The sequence below is a fragment of the Sorex fumeus genome, unplaced genomic scaffold, assembly GCF_029834395.1.
Source record: "Sorex fumeus unplaced genomic scaffold, SorFum_2.1 ptg000053l, whole genome shotgun sequence".
NCBI lineage: Eukaryota > Metazoa > Chordata > Mammalia > Eulipotyphla > Soricidae > Sorex > Sorex fumeus.
Window position 1 is genome coordinate 213,584 of NW_026606110.1, and position 13,136 is coordinate 226,719.

At 58.3% G+C, this 13,136-nt stretch overlaps 1 protein-coding gene across 1 annotated transcript in view; it reads left to right on the top strand.

Annotated features, from left to right (window-relative positions):
* The first annotated feature begins 274 nt into the window (after positions 1-274).
* Positions 275-13,136, top strand: part of SDC2 (syndecan 2) — a 99,920-nt gene continuing 87,058 nt past the window's right edge. The window contains exon 1 of the mRNA XM_056124941.1: positions 275-613. Within this exon, the coding sequence (XP_055980916.1) occupies positions 554-613 (60 nt within the window). The 5' untranslated portion in view covers positions 275-553. The remainder of the gene's footprint in view (positions 614-13,136) is intronic.

Sequence of the window (13,136 nt, forward strand, 5' to 3'; positions counted from 1 at the left end):
CCCCGGGCGCAGCGGCGGCGCGGGCGGCCGGGGCGAGCGCGGGGCGCGCAGCGGCGGGCGCGGCCGCCGATCGGGGCGTCATCCCGCAGGAATCCGTCCCGGGAGCCGCGCCGCCCGCTCGCTCGCCCCCGGACGCCGAGGGGCGCGCGCGGCGGCGGCGGGCGGGCGGGCGGGCGCGCGCGGCGGGGGGCGGGCGGGCGGCGGGCGCGCGCGGGGGGCGGGGCCGGGGCGGCGGGAGCCCCGCGGGCCGCGCCGCTGTCCAGAGAGTCGCGAGCCGCCGCCGCCGCCGCCGCCGCCGCGCGCCCACCGCTCCGCGCGCCCCCTCGGCCCCCGCTGCTGCCGCCCCCGGAGTCCGCACGGCGGCGGGGCTGGCGCGGCGCGAGTGGCCGGCGAGCGCGGCACCAACAAGTGAGCGGGCGCCGCGGGCCCGGGGCGCACGGCCCCCCGCGACCCCCGCGCCCCCCGAGCCCCCCGGGCGCGCTCGCAGCGTCGGCGTCGGCGTCCCTCGCGGTCCTGTGCCAGCGGCGGCCCCGAGCGGCCGGTGCCCGGGAAGATGCGGCGCGCGTGGATCCTGCTGACCCTGGGCTGGGTGGCCTGCGTGTCGGCCCAGGCGGTGAGTCGGGGGGACACGCGCCCCCGGGGATCCCGCCCCCCGCTCCCCCAGGACCTGCGGGGCCGGGCGCGCTCGCCCCGCCGCCGCTCGCCCGCTGCCCTTCCCCCTCGGCGCGCCGGAGTGACCGGGGGTCCCCGCTCGGGCGGCGGCACCGAGGCTGGGGGCGCCGCGGCGGCCCCCGGAGTCGCGCCCAACTTCTGGGCCCTCGGAGGGGGTCGGGCGACGTGCCCCGGGCAGCCCCGCAGGCTGGGGCGGCCGGGACGCAGAGCCCCGCGGAGAGGCCCCCGAGGGAGCGGGGCTCCGCGCCCCCCGGGACGCGCGGGCGACCTGGAAACTCGGGGTCCCCTTGGCCCCCCCGCGCGCCGCGCTCTCCCCCGCGGCTCGCTCCCGCGGTGCTCCCCTCCGAGCCCGCCAGCGGCCCGTCCTCCTCGGTCCGACGCGAGTTCTGCAGGGCCGGGGCCCAGATTTCAGGCACCGGCGAGCAAAGTTTGCCAAAGTTCTTTTGTCTGCCGTTCCCCGGGGCCGGGGCGAGGGGCTGGCACCCGTCCCCGCGGAGCGCCCCGGCCGGGCAACGCGGGGATCCGGGCGCTCGGCGGCCGCGCGGGGCGCCCCGAGGGTTGCGGGCGGCTCTGGGGCGCGCGGGGCCCCGCGGAGGTGGAGGACGCGGCCCCCGGGGCGCGCCGGGCCGTGCGGGTGCCCCCGCGCGCGGCCTCCTCCCGGGACCCGGCTGGCCAGCCCTGCCCGCCCCGCGCCGGGCCCGGGGCCGAGCGACCGGGGGTCCTCGGGGGGTCCCCGAGCCCGGCAGCCGGCGCCCCGCCGCCCTCCCTGGCCGCCGCCCCGGGCACTTGGCTGCCCCTCCCGAAGGCGCGCGTCGCCCAAGGGCGCCCTCTAAGGGGACCTGCCACCCGGGCTCCCCGGCGCCGGCGTGCCAAGTGGGGGCCCCGCACCCCCAGATCCGTTGCAGCCTCGCCGGCATCTGGGGTCCCCGTCGGACGGGTGCGGGGCTGCCGACTCCGAACTTGCCCGTGGCCGTGGATGGATGGCAGGAATTCATCCTTGCGTGGTTTTCCGCGACCCCTCACACCCCCCGGCCGCCTGTCTCCCCCGCCTTGGAAGGCGCCTGTCCTCCTTCCTCGCTTTTGGGGGGAGTGCAGGGAGGTTAGGAGCTCGCCAGGGGCTTGGTGGTCACCCCCACAGAGCCTGCTGGCCCAGATGTCGGGCTGCAGAGTGCGGCTGGCTGTGGGAACTGCAGGGCCCCGAGGAGTGTGTGGGGGCGCACGGCTGCTGCTGCTGCTGCGGGATCGGGCTTTCCTCTTGGCAAATGATCCGTGTGGGAACCATTAGGACTGGCAGCCTCCCAGCTAGCCCGAACTTTGCCTCCTGCCTGGTACTGCACAAAAAGGGAGCGATTCTCGGTTTATTTCAGAAAAACGGGGACTGCTCATCTTCCTGCATGCAGCACCCCGAGGGGTCAAAGGGAGAGCTGCAGGCGAGGGCTTGGAGAGGCTGCGGAGGGGGGGAACCAGGCTCCCTTTCATTGGGGGGCAGGGGGCAGGCTGAGTCCTGTTCAGGGGTGGCTCGCAGGTGTTAATTGTGAGAAAGAGAAAGTGTATCCACCACTCTGGGGGTTATCCCCCCCCCCCCCCCCCCCGCCCCAACCTGCCAATGATCCTTCTTGTATCTGTTGTTTTTCCCCCCTTTGGGCTTCATCTACCTGTCTGTCCTTCCCTGGATCTCTTTGAGGAACTCAGACAAGTGATTTTTAATTTTTTTCTGGGGGGGGGGGGATCCTGTGGTTTCTCATTCTTCCAACTAGCACTGGAGGCTTTTCGAGGGGGTGGCACCTCCTTGATGAAGGATTTCTGTTTTTTGGGGGACGAGCTCTCTGGAGGTGTCTAGCAGCGTCCAGTTGTTCTCAGGAGACGCAGCTGGGAGGCCAGGCTGGCCAGGCGGCCAGCTCAATGCCATCCCCGTGTCCGGTTCCTGCGGAGCTGCTCGCACGTCCGCGAGGCCGAAAGCCTTCATTTTTAACATTTCGCACATTATTTCCAGCACTTCGCATTTTAATTGGAAGCCGGTGACTGTTTCCTTAGGAGTTCACAGCAGCGATCGGTTTTAAAAGCCTCCCTTTAAAAAGAACAGACAGGGCAAAGATCCGCAGTTAGTGAATTCCTGAGTTCTTACATACTAAGCGTGAGGAGGGTGGGCGGCAGGGAAGATGTTCTGGGAATCTCAGGCTCTGAGGCTCAAAGCTCTCTCTGAAAGGCATCCAAAGGCCCGTCCTTTTGGTCACCCCCCCAGGGACCCTCTGGGCGCTAGGGGGAAGCCTGCTCCTGGGTGGATGGGCCCAGGGAAGCTTCGGGATTTCAACGCGGAGCTCCATGCAGGGAGAAAGACTGGCTCAGCGTGGCAGTAGTGATATGCTGCCGTTTCCCTCATTCTTTCATTGGACTATTATTTATCTGTAGAAATAGTGTGGCAGGCGCTACATGCTTTATTGCGACAGGAAATGTGCAGAGGGAAAGGAGGCCGTCTGAGCTAGCGGTGTTTGGTTCGCACACTTCGAGGTCAGTAAATTGGAAGAAACTGCTGGAGGTCTGGGATGCTGGCGTGGTCTCTCCGTGGAAAAGGAAGGCTGGCTCTGGGACATGAGAAGGCCAAGGGGAACTGGACCCCCTTGAACCTTTGGCGGCCTTTGAAAATTATTTTGGCACTTCAAGTAATGAAACAGAGGAATTTTGCCGGGGAGCTTTGGGACAAACAAGGGCTCTTTTCTCTGTTGGTTAGTTATCAGCAGTGGGCAGAAGTCATTTACGAAGGAAAGTGGGAGGTGAGTGTCGAAGAAGGACTTGGAGTTTGCTCCCATCTCCTCCCACGCCAGGGGACCTGGCCCTGGTCTCTGGTGCTCACCTTTGCCAGGTCTTGTCCCATGGTGTTTAAATTGCATCTGAACAGTCATGGGAGCTGTGCCTTTCGTAGGAGCACTGAACTGCAGTGCAGTCAAAAGTCCTTGTGCAGAGAGGGCTGCTGCCCAGGCTCGGGTTGGAATCTCAGCCCAGTCAGGAAGCACCCCTGAGCACAGAGCCTGAAATAGCCACTGACCGCTTCTGGGTGTGGCCCCCAAGTAAAACAAAACAGAAAACCAACGAGTAGCATCCACATTTAACTCGGATTTACCCCAAACGTAACCATTAGTTCTGCCTTGAGCTGGAAGCCCCACTGGTCACATAAACAGCCCTGAATGCACATGTTTATACGTTGGGTGGATTGTAAAGCCGGCCAGTGAAAATGTGAGCCTGTCAGACCTGTGGAAGAGCAGAGAGACACACTGCTGGGGAGGGACCAGCCGTGCAGATCCCACAAGCTGATGTGTGTGTCTGCAGGGAACCCCGGGTGTGAGCGTTGCCCAGGGTCTGCTGTCTGGAAAGGATCTCAGGGGATTGTCTAGTTCCTCACCCTGGGCAAGGGAACTTCTCCAGTCTCAGGAGCCTCCAGGGGTCTGCTCATCAGCCGGTCTGGGGTTCCCCCAGCACGGCCAGGCTCCCCAGCTCCATGATGGAACTCTACAGGGAGTGTGGTCAGGCCTCAGGTTCACATGGGTGTGGGCGGCGGGCAGGGAATGGACAGAGGCCACGTGGAGCTTGTCAGCCCCTGTCTACATTCACACGCCATCAACCTCCTCCTTTGCCAAAACCAGACAAGAAAAACCTTGTCCTTCTCCTCACACTTAACACACAATAACCCCAGCCACATCCGTGCCTGCTGTACAACCCCCAGCATCTTAACATCACCCCACTTTTCCGTGGCCCCAAAGCCAAACTCAGTGTTTGAAAGAAAAGCCAGAAGGAGTGCAGAGGACTGGGTTCATGTACCACCTCCTTGCTGTCCGCCATCTCCCACCTCCTCCTCCCCCCACAAATAAAGCACCTACTTTGTAAGCATGAGGCCCAGAGTCTGGTCCCTGGGGGAGCCCTCATACCCTCCTGTGGCGGTGAGCGTGGTCCCTTGCTGTGGCGGCTGGGACTCCTGGCACTCCACAGACACCACCGCCAGCACACAGTATGGTCACTGCAGTCAAAGCATGCGGCCATCACAGAGTGCCCCACTGGGAGATGGGCACATGCAACTGCCAGGAGTGTGGCCCCCAGTGAACATATGTGAGACAGCCCCAGGGTCCTCATCGAGAGCTCCCATCAGGCTGTGCTCAAGCCCTCGAGCTCAGAGAGTGCCACCCCTGGTGAGCATGTGTGTAGGCACCCCTGTGACCTGATGGCTTCCCCCGGAGTCTCCCCGCCAAGCAGGCACGTGGCCTGTCTTTGCAACTGCAGCAAAGAAAGGGAAGGGATGAATAAAACCACCAGCGGCCAAGAAGGGATTGCAGCGTGGCTGCAAACCAGCGTCTCCCAGGGATTCTGAACCCACCAGGCCAGTCCTGGTTCCTGGCCTTTGGCTTTGAATCGTGTAGAGATCCTGGATCATCTCAGCTGGCTTGGCCCGATCCGGGGATCTCTCAGTCCACAAATCTCAGTGTGCTTCTGCGCACGCCCAGGAGGAAGCCTGGAGCAGTTCTCCATCTCTCGTGGCGCCCCGCCAGCTCGGGTCTGGGTGCCAGCTGCCTTTCCTGGCCCAGAGGCTGCTGGCTTGATCCCGCCCCACTTTGAAGGTGCCGCCCGGGGTCTAGAAGTCTCTATGTGATCTTGCCGTCGTGGCATAAAGACAGACATCACTGTCAGAAGTAGTGGATGAGCCTTCCTAGTTCCTAATGCCCCTTCCCAGCTAGCGCTCTTGGCCACAGTCCCATGCATCTTCCAGACCTTGACTGCTGGCCACATGGCTGGTACCCCACCGGGCCACCAGCCTTTACCCGCGAATGGTCTTAATTTCAGTCTAAGCTCCATATCACCGTGGTGGCGGCTCCAGCCCTTGTGTTTTGCCTCAGGAGCAGGGCAGTGAGTTGGTCGGAGCTGAGGGGAAAATGCCCTGCTAGGGCCTCACCAGCCCCAGCTTCACGGGAACCCTCATGAGAGGGAACACGCTATTTTAATCAGGCAGCGGAGATGGCTCGCATGAAACTCCACGTTGGCGAACCTGTGTCCAGTCACCCCCTGACCCCCTGATCACATGCTGCTTGATAGTTGTGCCTGGGCTCCTGGAGGCCGGTGGCCCTGGGGGCTGGGGCATGGGGGGAAGGCAAGTCTGGTTCTCAGTGTGGGTCTCTGTGACCCTTTCTCCACGTGGCAGGACTTGGACAAGGCAGGGCTCCTCAGCGCCCCTTCCACGGTGCATCTGTCGACACGGGCAGGGAAACTGGACCCGAGAGAGTGTGGACTGTGTGTGTTGAGGTTGGTGGTGTGGGAACAGAGCGGGGCTTTCCCTGCCTTTCCTTTCTGGGAGGCGAGACAGCCAGGCAGTCAGGGCTGAAGGCCTCCGACTTTCCAATGGTTCACGCGGGTGAGCATCACACTCCCCTCCCCCACACACTGTGGTCCTGGACAGAGCAGGGGTCGCCTGAGCCAACCAGAGGAAGTGACCTGGCCCATGGGTCAATTTGGACTCTGGTCCTGGTTGCATCAGCCTGAGTGTTTTGATGTGAAGGACACAGAAGATCCAGGGTCAGGGTCTGCACTGCTTCTGCCAGTGGACTCTCGCAGCCCTTCCCTTTACCCCCGGCTGGGATTCCAGAGTGGGAATGGGGAGTGCTGGGGCCAGCAAGGAGGAGGAGGAGGTAGAGGAAGAGGAGGAGGAGGAAGAGGAGGAGGAGGAGGGAGGAGGAGGAGGAAAAAGAGGAGGAAGATGAGGAGAAAGAGAAAAAGGAGGAGGATAAAGGAAGAGAAGGAGGAGGAGGAGGAGGAAGAAAAGGAAGAGAAGGAGGAGAAGAAGGAGAAGGAAGAGGAGGAGGAGGAGGAGGAGGAGGAGGAAAAAGAGGAGGAAGATGAGGAGAAAGAGAAAAAGGAGGAGGATAAAGGAAGAGGAGGAGGAGGAAGAGGAAGAGGAGGAGGAGGAAGAAAAGGAAGAGAAGGAAGAGGAGGAGGAGGAGGAGGAAAAAGAGGAGGAAGATGAGGAGAAAGAGAAAAAGGAGGATAAAGGAAGAGGAGGAGGAGGAAGAGGAAGAGTAGGAGGAGGAAGAAAAGGAAGAGGAGGAGGAAGAGGAGGAGGAGGAGGAGGAGGAGGAGGAGGAGGAAGAGGAGGAGAAGGAGGAGTGGTCTGAGCATCTAATACCAGAGAAAGGAAGCACTTAGCGTTTTTCTCTTGCTGTAAACGCTTACAATGCCCCTTAAGGTGGGAGCCTCCATCCTGTGGTTGGGGACCCCCACCGTGTCTGACTGGCTGTTCGCAGGGTCTTGGTCCAGGCTGGGGAAGTGACAGGGCGCCCCTCTGGCCACTTGCGAACTGTTTTTCTCAGATACCTCAGCGAGCCAGTGGGCATGGGAGGTGCTGGGAAACGTTTGGTGGCTTCCCCCCAAAGTGTAAAATTTCCTGTGAGCAGAGCGAGCCCCACTGGGCTGCAGACAGGGAGGTGAGAGCCAGCTCGAGGCCCGAACTTCACACTCCAGAAAAATGGGCCCAAAGGGCGGGAGGGCTTGGCTGCCGTCGTCCCTGGGGGTAGCAGCACGGTCTGGAAAAAGGATCCAGGGGGAGCAAAGGTGTTCACTACGAACGGTCCCGGCTGCGCTCCTGGGGACACAGAGGGGTGCTGGGTTTTGGGACTCCCAATGTTCAGGGTGTCCGTCATTGCCAGAACCCAGTTTCAAGAAGGAGAATAGATGGAACAAGGTCTGCAGATAGTAGCTATCAGATTGTGCAGGTTCTTCCGCAGTTCAGAGTACAAAAGCGAAATGAGCATCTTTGGACTGATGTCAGATAGAAAGACGGTAAGTAAGAGGCATGGAATTCAGTGCAGAAGTCAGGCTTGGCACACATGTAATTAACTTTCCCAGCCCACTGGGACGTCTCCTTTTCCACCTGTAAAAAAGATGGAGTTGAAGAGGAGGGACTTTCTGTCTTCGATATTTATTTTTTCTGTATGCTTCAGGGTGTAATTGGAGAAGTGTTACCGCTAGCCCAATCAATAAGGAAGATTAAACTCCTGCCGAATCCTGTTTTATTATTGAAGCAGGAATTCATAAGCATTTCAGGACGGGGAGTCGTTTCTGATGGCCAGTGGGGGGTCGGTTACCTTGGACCTCGGTTGCCTGTCCCCCCAAACTGCATTTCTGTATTCATCAGCTCAGTATCTCTCAAAAAAAAAAAAAAAGAATAGAAAGAGCTATGCTTGGAATATCATGTTTCACTCAAATGAGAGAAAGAATCCGGAGTTCTGACATCCGTCGACGATCAAGGATCAGGGACGCTGTCTCGTTTGCCAAGGTGTCGAAAATCAGATGGGCTGGTCACGTAATGAGATTTAAAGACGACTGCTGGACTAGAGCTGTTACTGACTGGATTCCACGGGATGTCAAGAGACCGCGTGGCCGCCCACCTACCAGATGGTCAGACTTCTTCGTCAAGATCATGAACGATCGGTTTGAGGCTCTTCATGTTCCCAGAGCGAACAGATGCCATTGGGCTACACTAGCACGCGACAGGGACAAATGGAGACGTTACTGGCGCCCGCTCGAGCAAATCGACGACTAACGGGAAGTTAAGTGATTAAGTGATAAGTTAAGTATCTCTCAGTTCCTGTCAACTGATTTTTTGGTATGAAAGCGACACCCAGGCAGCAGCTGGCTGTGTGATTTGCAATTCGGTCTCCGGACAAGACAGCCTGGTCTGATTTGGGGGATGCTCTTCATGTGCTGCGGGGTGCCTGATCACTGCCTGCACCCCCAGATCACGCTTGGCATTGGGGGGTGGGGTGGGAGAGCGGTGATGAGCTCTCAGCCTCGCGTTGGCAAAGCAGGCTCTCCCGGCCCCAAATCCTGGACCCCAAACTCTGGGCACCGCTTTAACGCCCAAGACCCCATGACCCTCCCGTTGCTTTCTCTTTGTTTCTCTGCCTGCTCCCGCCTCCCCAGGCCAGGATGTAGAAGGTGTCTGAGTGGGCCAAGAACCTGCTTGCTGGGAGACAGATGTGCTGGACTCGCCCCTCTCTTGCTGTGCAGCCTTGGGCACGTTCTCAACCCCTCTGTGTGCATCGCTCTCCTCTGGACCCCCCAAATAATCTCTGAGGAGCTGTGAGGTCCGTAGGTGGGAGTTTTCCACGGCCTGTGTGCAGCCCAGTTCGTGGCCCACACCTGCTGGCCTGCCCCGTGAGTGTGGAAGGGAAATCACGCCCCAGGGCCCCGGGCCAAAGGTCTCCCGGGGAAGGTCTCCTGCTTCCTGCCTCTGCCCAGTGTGGGCAGGGAACTAGGGAAGGCCCTGCTCGGTGATGGAATATCAGGGGGAGGCCCTGCTCGGTCCTTTCCTGAAGGAGTGCGAGCCGACAGTATGGTGGTGATTGGATGGACAGAAATGATGAAATGAGGACACGTTCTCTCTCTCTCTCTCTCTCTCTCTCTCTCTCTCTCTCTCTCTCTCTCTCGGGACTCTGATCATCTAGAGAAATCGATGTGGCATGGGGCCCATTGTTAGCACCCGCCTCATATGTGTAGTACATCCTCGGTGTTTTCCCAAAGAAGCCCGCCCCTTCTTGGATGCTACCTCTGCACATCTGTCCAAAAGAATCCATCGCAGCTGGGTGAAGCACCCCAGTGTAGAGAAGGGAAATCACTGCTTTTCCAGAAAATAGACAGAAAGCGCCCGGAAACTTCCTCACAACAGTTAAAACAAGGAGGAAACCCGACATGTCTCTGCAGGGCCCTGATCCAGAAGATTCTGATTGATGTATGACACAGGGGGCTGGGGGGCTTGTGTAGGGGTGCAGGGCCCTCCTCATCCTTAGTACTCCACGGTCCCTTGGGCATTGCCAGGGGCAGCCCTGGATGTCTGAGGGGGAGTCCCGGGTCATCCCACATTTCACAGGGCCTGTCAGTAGCCCATCCTCGGGTCCTTGCAACGAATCACCGGCCTGGATGGCTGAGAATCACCTGGTCACTGATTGGGAGCTCCCATCCCCAGTAAAATAAACAGTTACACTTACACAGACCTTAAACATGTGTTTGAGGGGTGCTTACACTTGGAACCTCTCATGAGCAAAGTCAACCGTCTATGCCCATAGCAAAGCTGTTATATTAAATATTTAATGTTCAATTTTGTGTCCATTATGGATACTAAGTTACAAAGTAGTCTGGAACTGTCATGAGACTCATCCACAGATAAGGGCAAGTACCAGTAAACCGGGATGTCTGACTCCGATCTGGTGGGTGTTATCAGTGTCCGTGTTCTTGTTGGGATATGAGCTATTCTTCCATAAAAATGTTACTCTTAGGAGATCTGGGTCAAAGGCATGGAGATCTGTAATTTATCTTGCAAAACTTTTTTTGATTAAAAACGGAACCAGAGTGATCGCGTGGCGGGTAGATAGTACAGCAGGGAGGGTGTTGCCTTTGCACATGACCAACCCGGGTTTGATCCCCCACATCCCAGCTCGTTCCCGGAGCACTGCCAGGAGTAATTCCTGAGCACAAAGCCAGAAGTAACCTCTGAGCATTGCCGGGTGTGGACCTAAAACAACAACAGAAATTTTTTAATTGAAAATGAAAACTGTCATTTCTCGTAACTTCATCTGGATCAACGATCAGAGCAAGCACAGCAAATGGCATTGCAACTTGGCTGGTTTCAAGAGTGAAGTCCTGGCTCTGCTCCCAGGCCAGAGCATGGGTAATGGTGACAGATGACACTTGATTCTCAGAGGGTCTGCGTGCCTCCCTGTCAGGAGAGCCCCAGACATCACACGCTTGGACCTCACGTCTGAGCACCGCTGCCAACTTCGGATGGAAGACCGCTGACCTGGATACATAGGGCAAGAATGATGGGAGCCCCCTCAGGAAGATTGCCCCAGAGTTGGCAGCCTGCCTCATGCATGAGCTGGGGGAGAAGGCAGCTGGGCTAGAGAAGAGATCACTAAGTCAATGATGATTGGAGGGATCATTTGGGATGGGAGATGTGTGCTCATAGATAAAGGACCAAACGTGATAGCCTCTCAGTAACTGCATGCCCCAAAGTAGAGAGAGAGAGAGAGTATAGGGGAAGTTGTCTGCCATAAAGGCAGGGGGAGGGTTGGGAATGGGGGAGGAACACTGGGGACATTGGTGGTAGAGAATGGGCACTAGTGGAGGGATGGGTGTTTGATCATTGCATGGCTGAAACTCAAATATGAAAGCTTTGTAACTGTATCTCACGGTGATTCCGTTAAAATAAAAAAAGAATGATGGGAGCCCCCTCAGGAAGGCACCACTGTGGTGAAGAGTTCTGGGACAGAACACTGGGGTGGTCTGCACAGATGCAGAAAGGCGGGAGATGAAGGCTTCTAGGGAGGCCCACAGAGATGGCTCAGCTGGTACCCAGGTTTCAGTCCTGCTTCCCCAGATGGTCCCCCGAGCCACCAGGAATGACCCTGAGCACAGGGCGAGGAGTCAGCCCTGAGCGTCAGGCCACTGGCTGAAGTTGGGTTGTAGCAGATACTGTGGGTGCACTGAGGGGCTGGTTATCATGATGCTGCTTCATCTGGAGGCAGAGTTCTAGGGGTTCCAAGGGAGGCTCCGTGTTGGGCTCCCCCAGATGAAGACTGTTGCCAGCGATGATCTGATGGGTTTCAGAAGAAAGAATTATCTGATCTTAGGGAGGTTTTTTTTTTTTAAATCATTTTCAATCATTTGTAGAATCAAGTGGGATTACAGTCTTCCTTTGAGGCTCCTGTGGAAAATGAGCTTCAAGAATGACTTGGAAGTTTAAAATGTCCTGCTCCATCGTCTTTTGTGGTGGCTTTGGTTTGGGACCACACTGGCAGTGCTCACGGCTTATTTTCTGCGGTTAGGGACCGTTCCTGATGAAGCTCCAGGGTCATGTGGGATAGTGTAGATAGGATCTGGGTGTGCAGTGTCCAGGGCGCAGACCCTCCTAGGTGTGCAGTGTCCAGGGCACAGACCCTCCTGGGTGTGCAGTGTCCGGGGCACAGGCCCTCCTGGGTGTACAGTGTCCGGGGCACGGGCCCTCCTGGGTGTGCAGTGTCCAGGGCACAGACCCTCCTGGGTGTGCAGTGTCCAGGGCACAGGCCCTCCTGGGTGTGCAGTGTCCGGGGCACAGGCCCTCCTGGGTGTGCAGTGTCCGGGGCACAGGCCCTCCTGGGTGTGCAGTGTCCGGGGCACGGGCCCTCCTGGGTGTGCAATGTCCAGGGTGCAGACCCTCCTGGGTGTGCAGTGTCCAGGGCGCAGACCCTCCTGGGTGTGCAGTGTCCGGGGCACAGACCCTCCTGCGTGTGCAGTGTCCAGGGCGCAGACCCTCCCATTCCCTGCTACGTCTGTTGTAGGTTTCTCTCTCCTTTTCCTCCCAGCTTTGTTTCTGGAACATTCTGTGTTGCTAGGTTGTGTGCTTCTGTTCCTTGCTTCTCCCTTGCTTGGGACACAAAGGGACATGTTTATGGTCAGTCTCTTTTTCTCAGGCAGTATGAGATGCTCAGGAAACCCCCACCACCACGACACCCCCCACTTCCTCCACACATACACACAAGAGATCTTAAAATACAGCACTTGATTTGAAAGGGGATCACTTTACTCTTTCTAAATATTGTTCTTATTGGGTTAGATGCTGCTATTAGTGCAAAGTAATTGGGGCACACATTTAGTGCACCCCACCCTCATCTCAGGGGCTGGAGTGATAGCACAGCGGTAGGGCGTTTGCCTTGCACGCAGCCAGCCCGGCCGAGCCAGGTTCGATTCCTCCGCCCCTCCCGGACAGCCTGGCAAGCTACCGAGAGTATTCAATATGCCAAACACAGTAACAAGAAGTCTCATAATGGAGACGTTACTGGGCCTGCTCGATGAACCCTCATCAGAGCACCCAGAGCCCTCCACCATGGCCCCCCACCCACCACCTACTCTGGTCTTTATCCTCCTTCCACCTCCTGCCCCAACACCCCCCCCCCCCGGGGTTGGGTATTTAGTATTCTAACCCAACCCAATACTTGGCATTGCCCAGTATTGTCTTCTCCATGTTTTATCTTACTGTATTCCTCAGAGGAGTGGGGGCTTCTTGTACCTGTCCTCCCTTTGACTGATTTGGCTCAGTATGCCCACCCCCAGTTCCATCCAAGATGCAGTGAATTGCATGATTAAACCCTTCCCTTCTCTCCCTTCCTCTTCCCCCCTTGCCCCTTCCCTCCCCTCCCTTATGGTTCCCTCCCCTCCTCTTCCCTCCCCTCCCCTTTCCCACACCGGTGGTGCTCAGGTGCTACTCCTGGCCCCATTCCTGGAGTATTTGGGGGGGCCCATGTGTAGTGCAAAGCACTTTACCCTCTGTACTATCTCTCCAGCCCCAGTGATTTAATCTTTTTATTTTTAAAGATAAAATTTTTGGACAAACTTTCAGGCTACCGAATGTAGCCTGTCCACACGGCAGTCTGGCAAACTCCCCGTGGCGTCCCCAA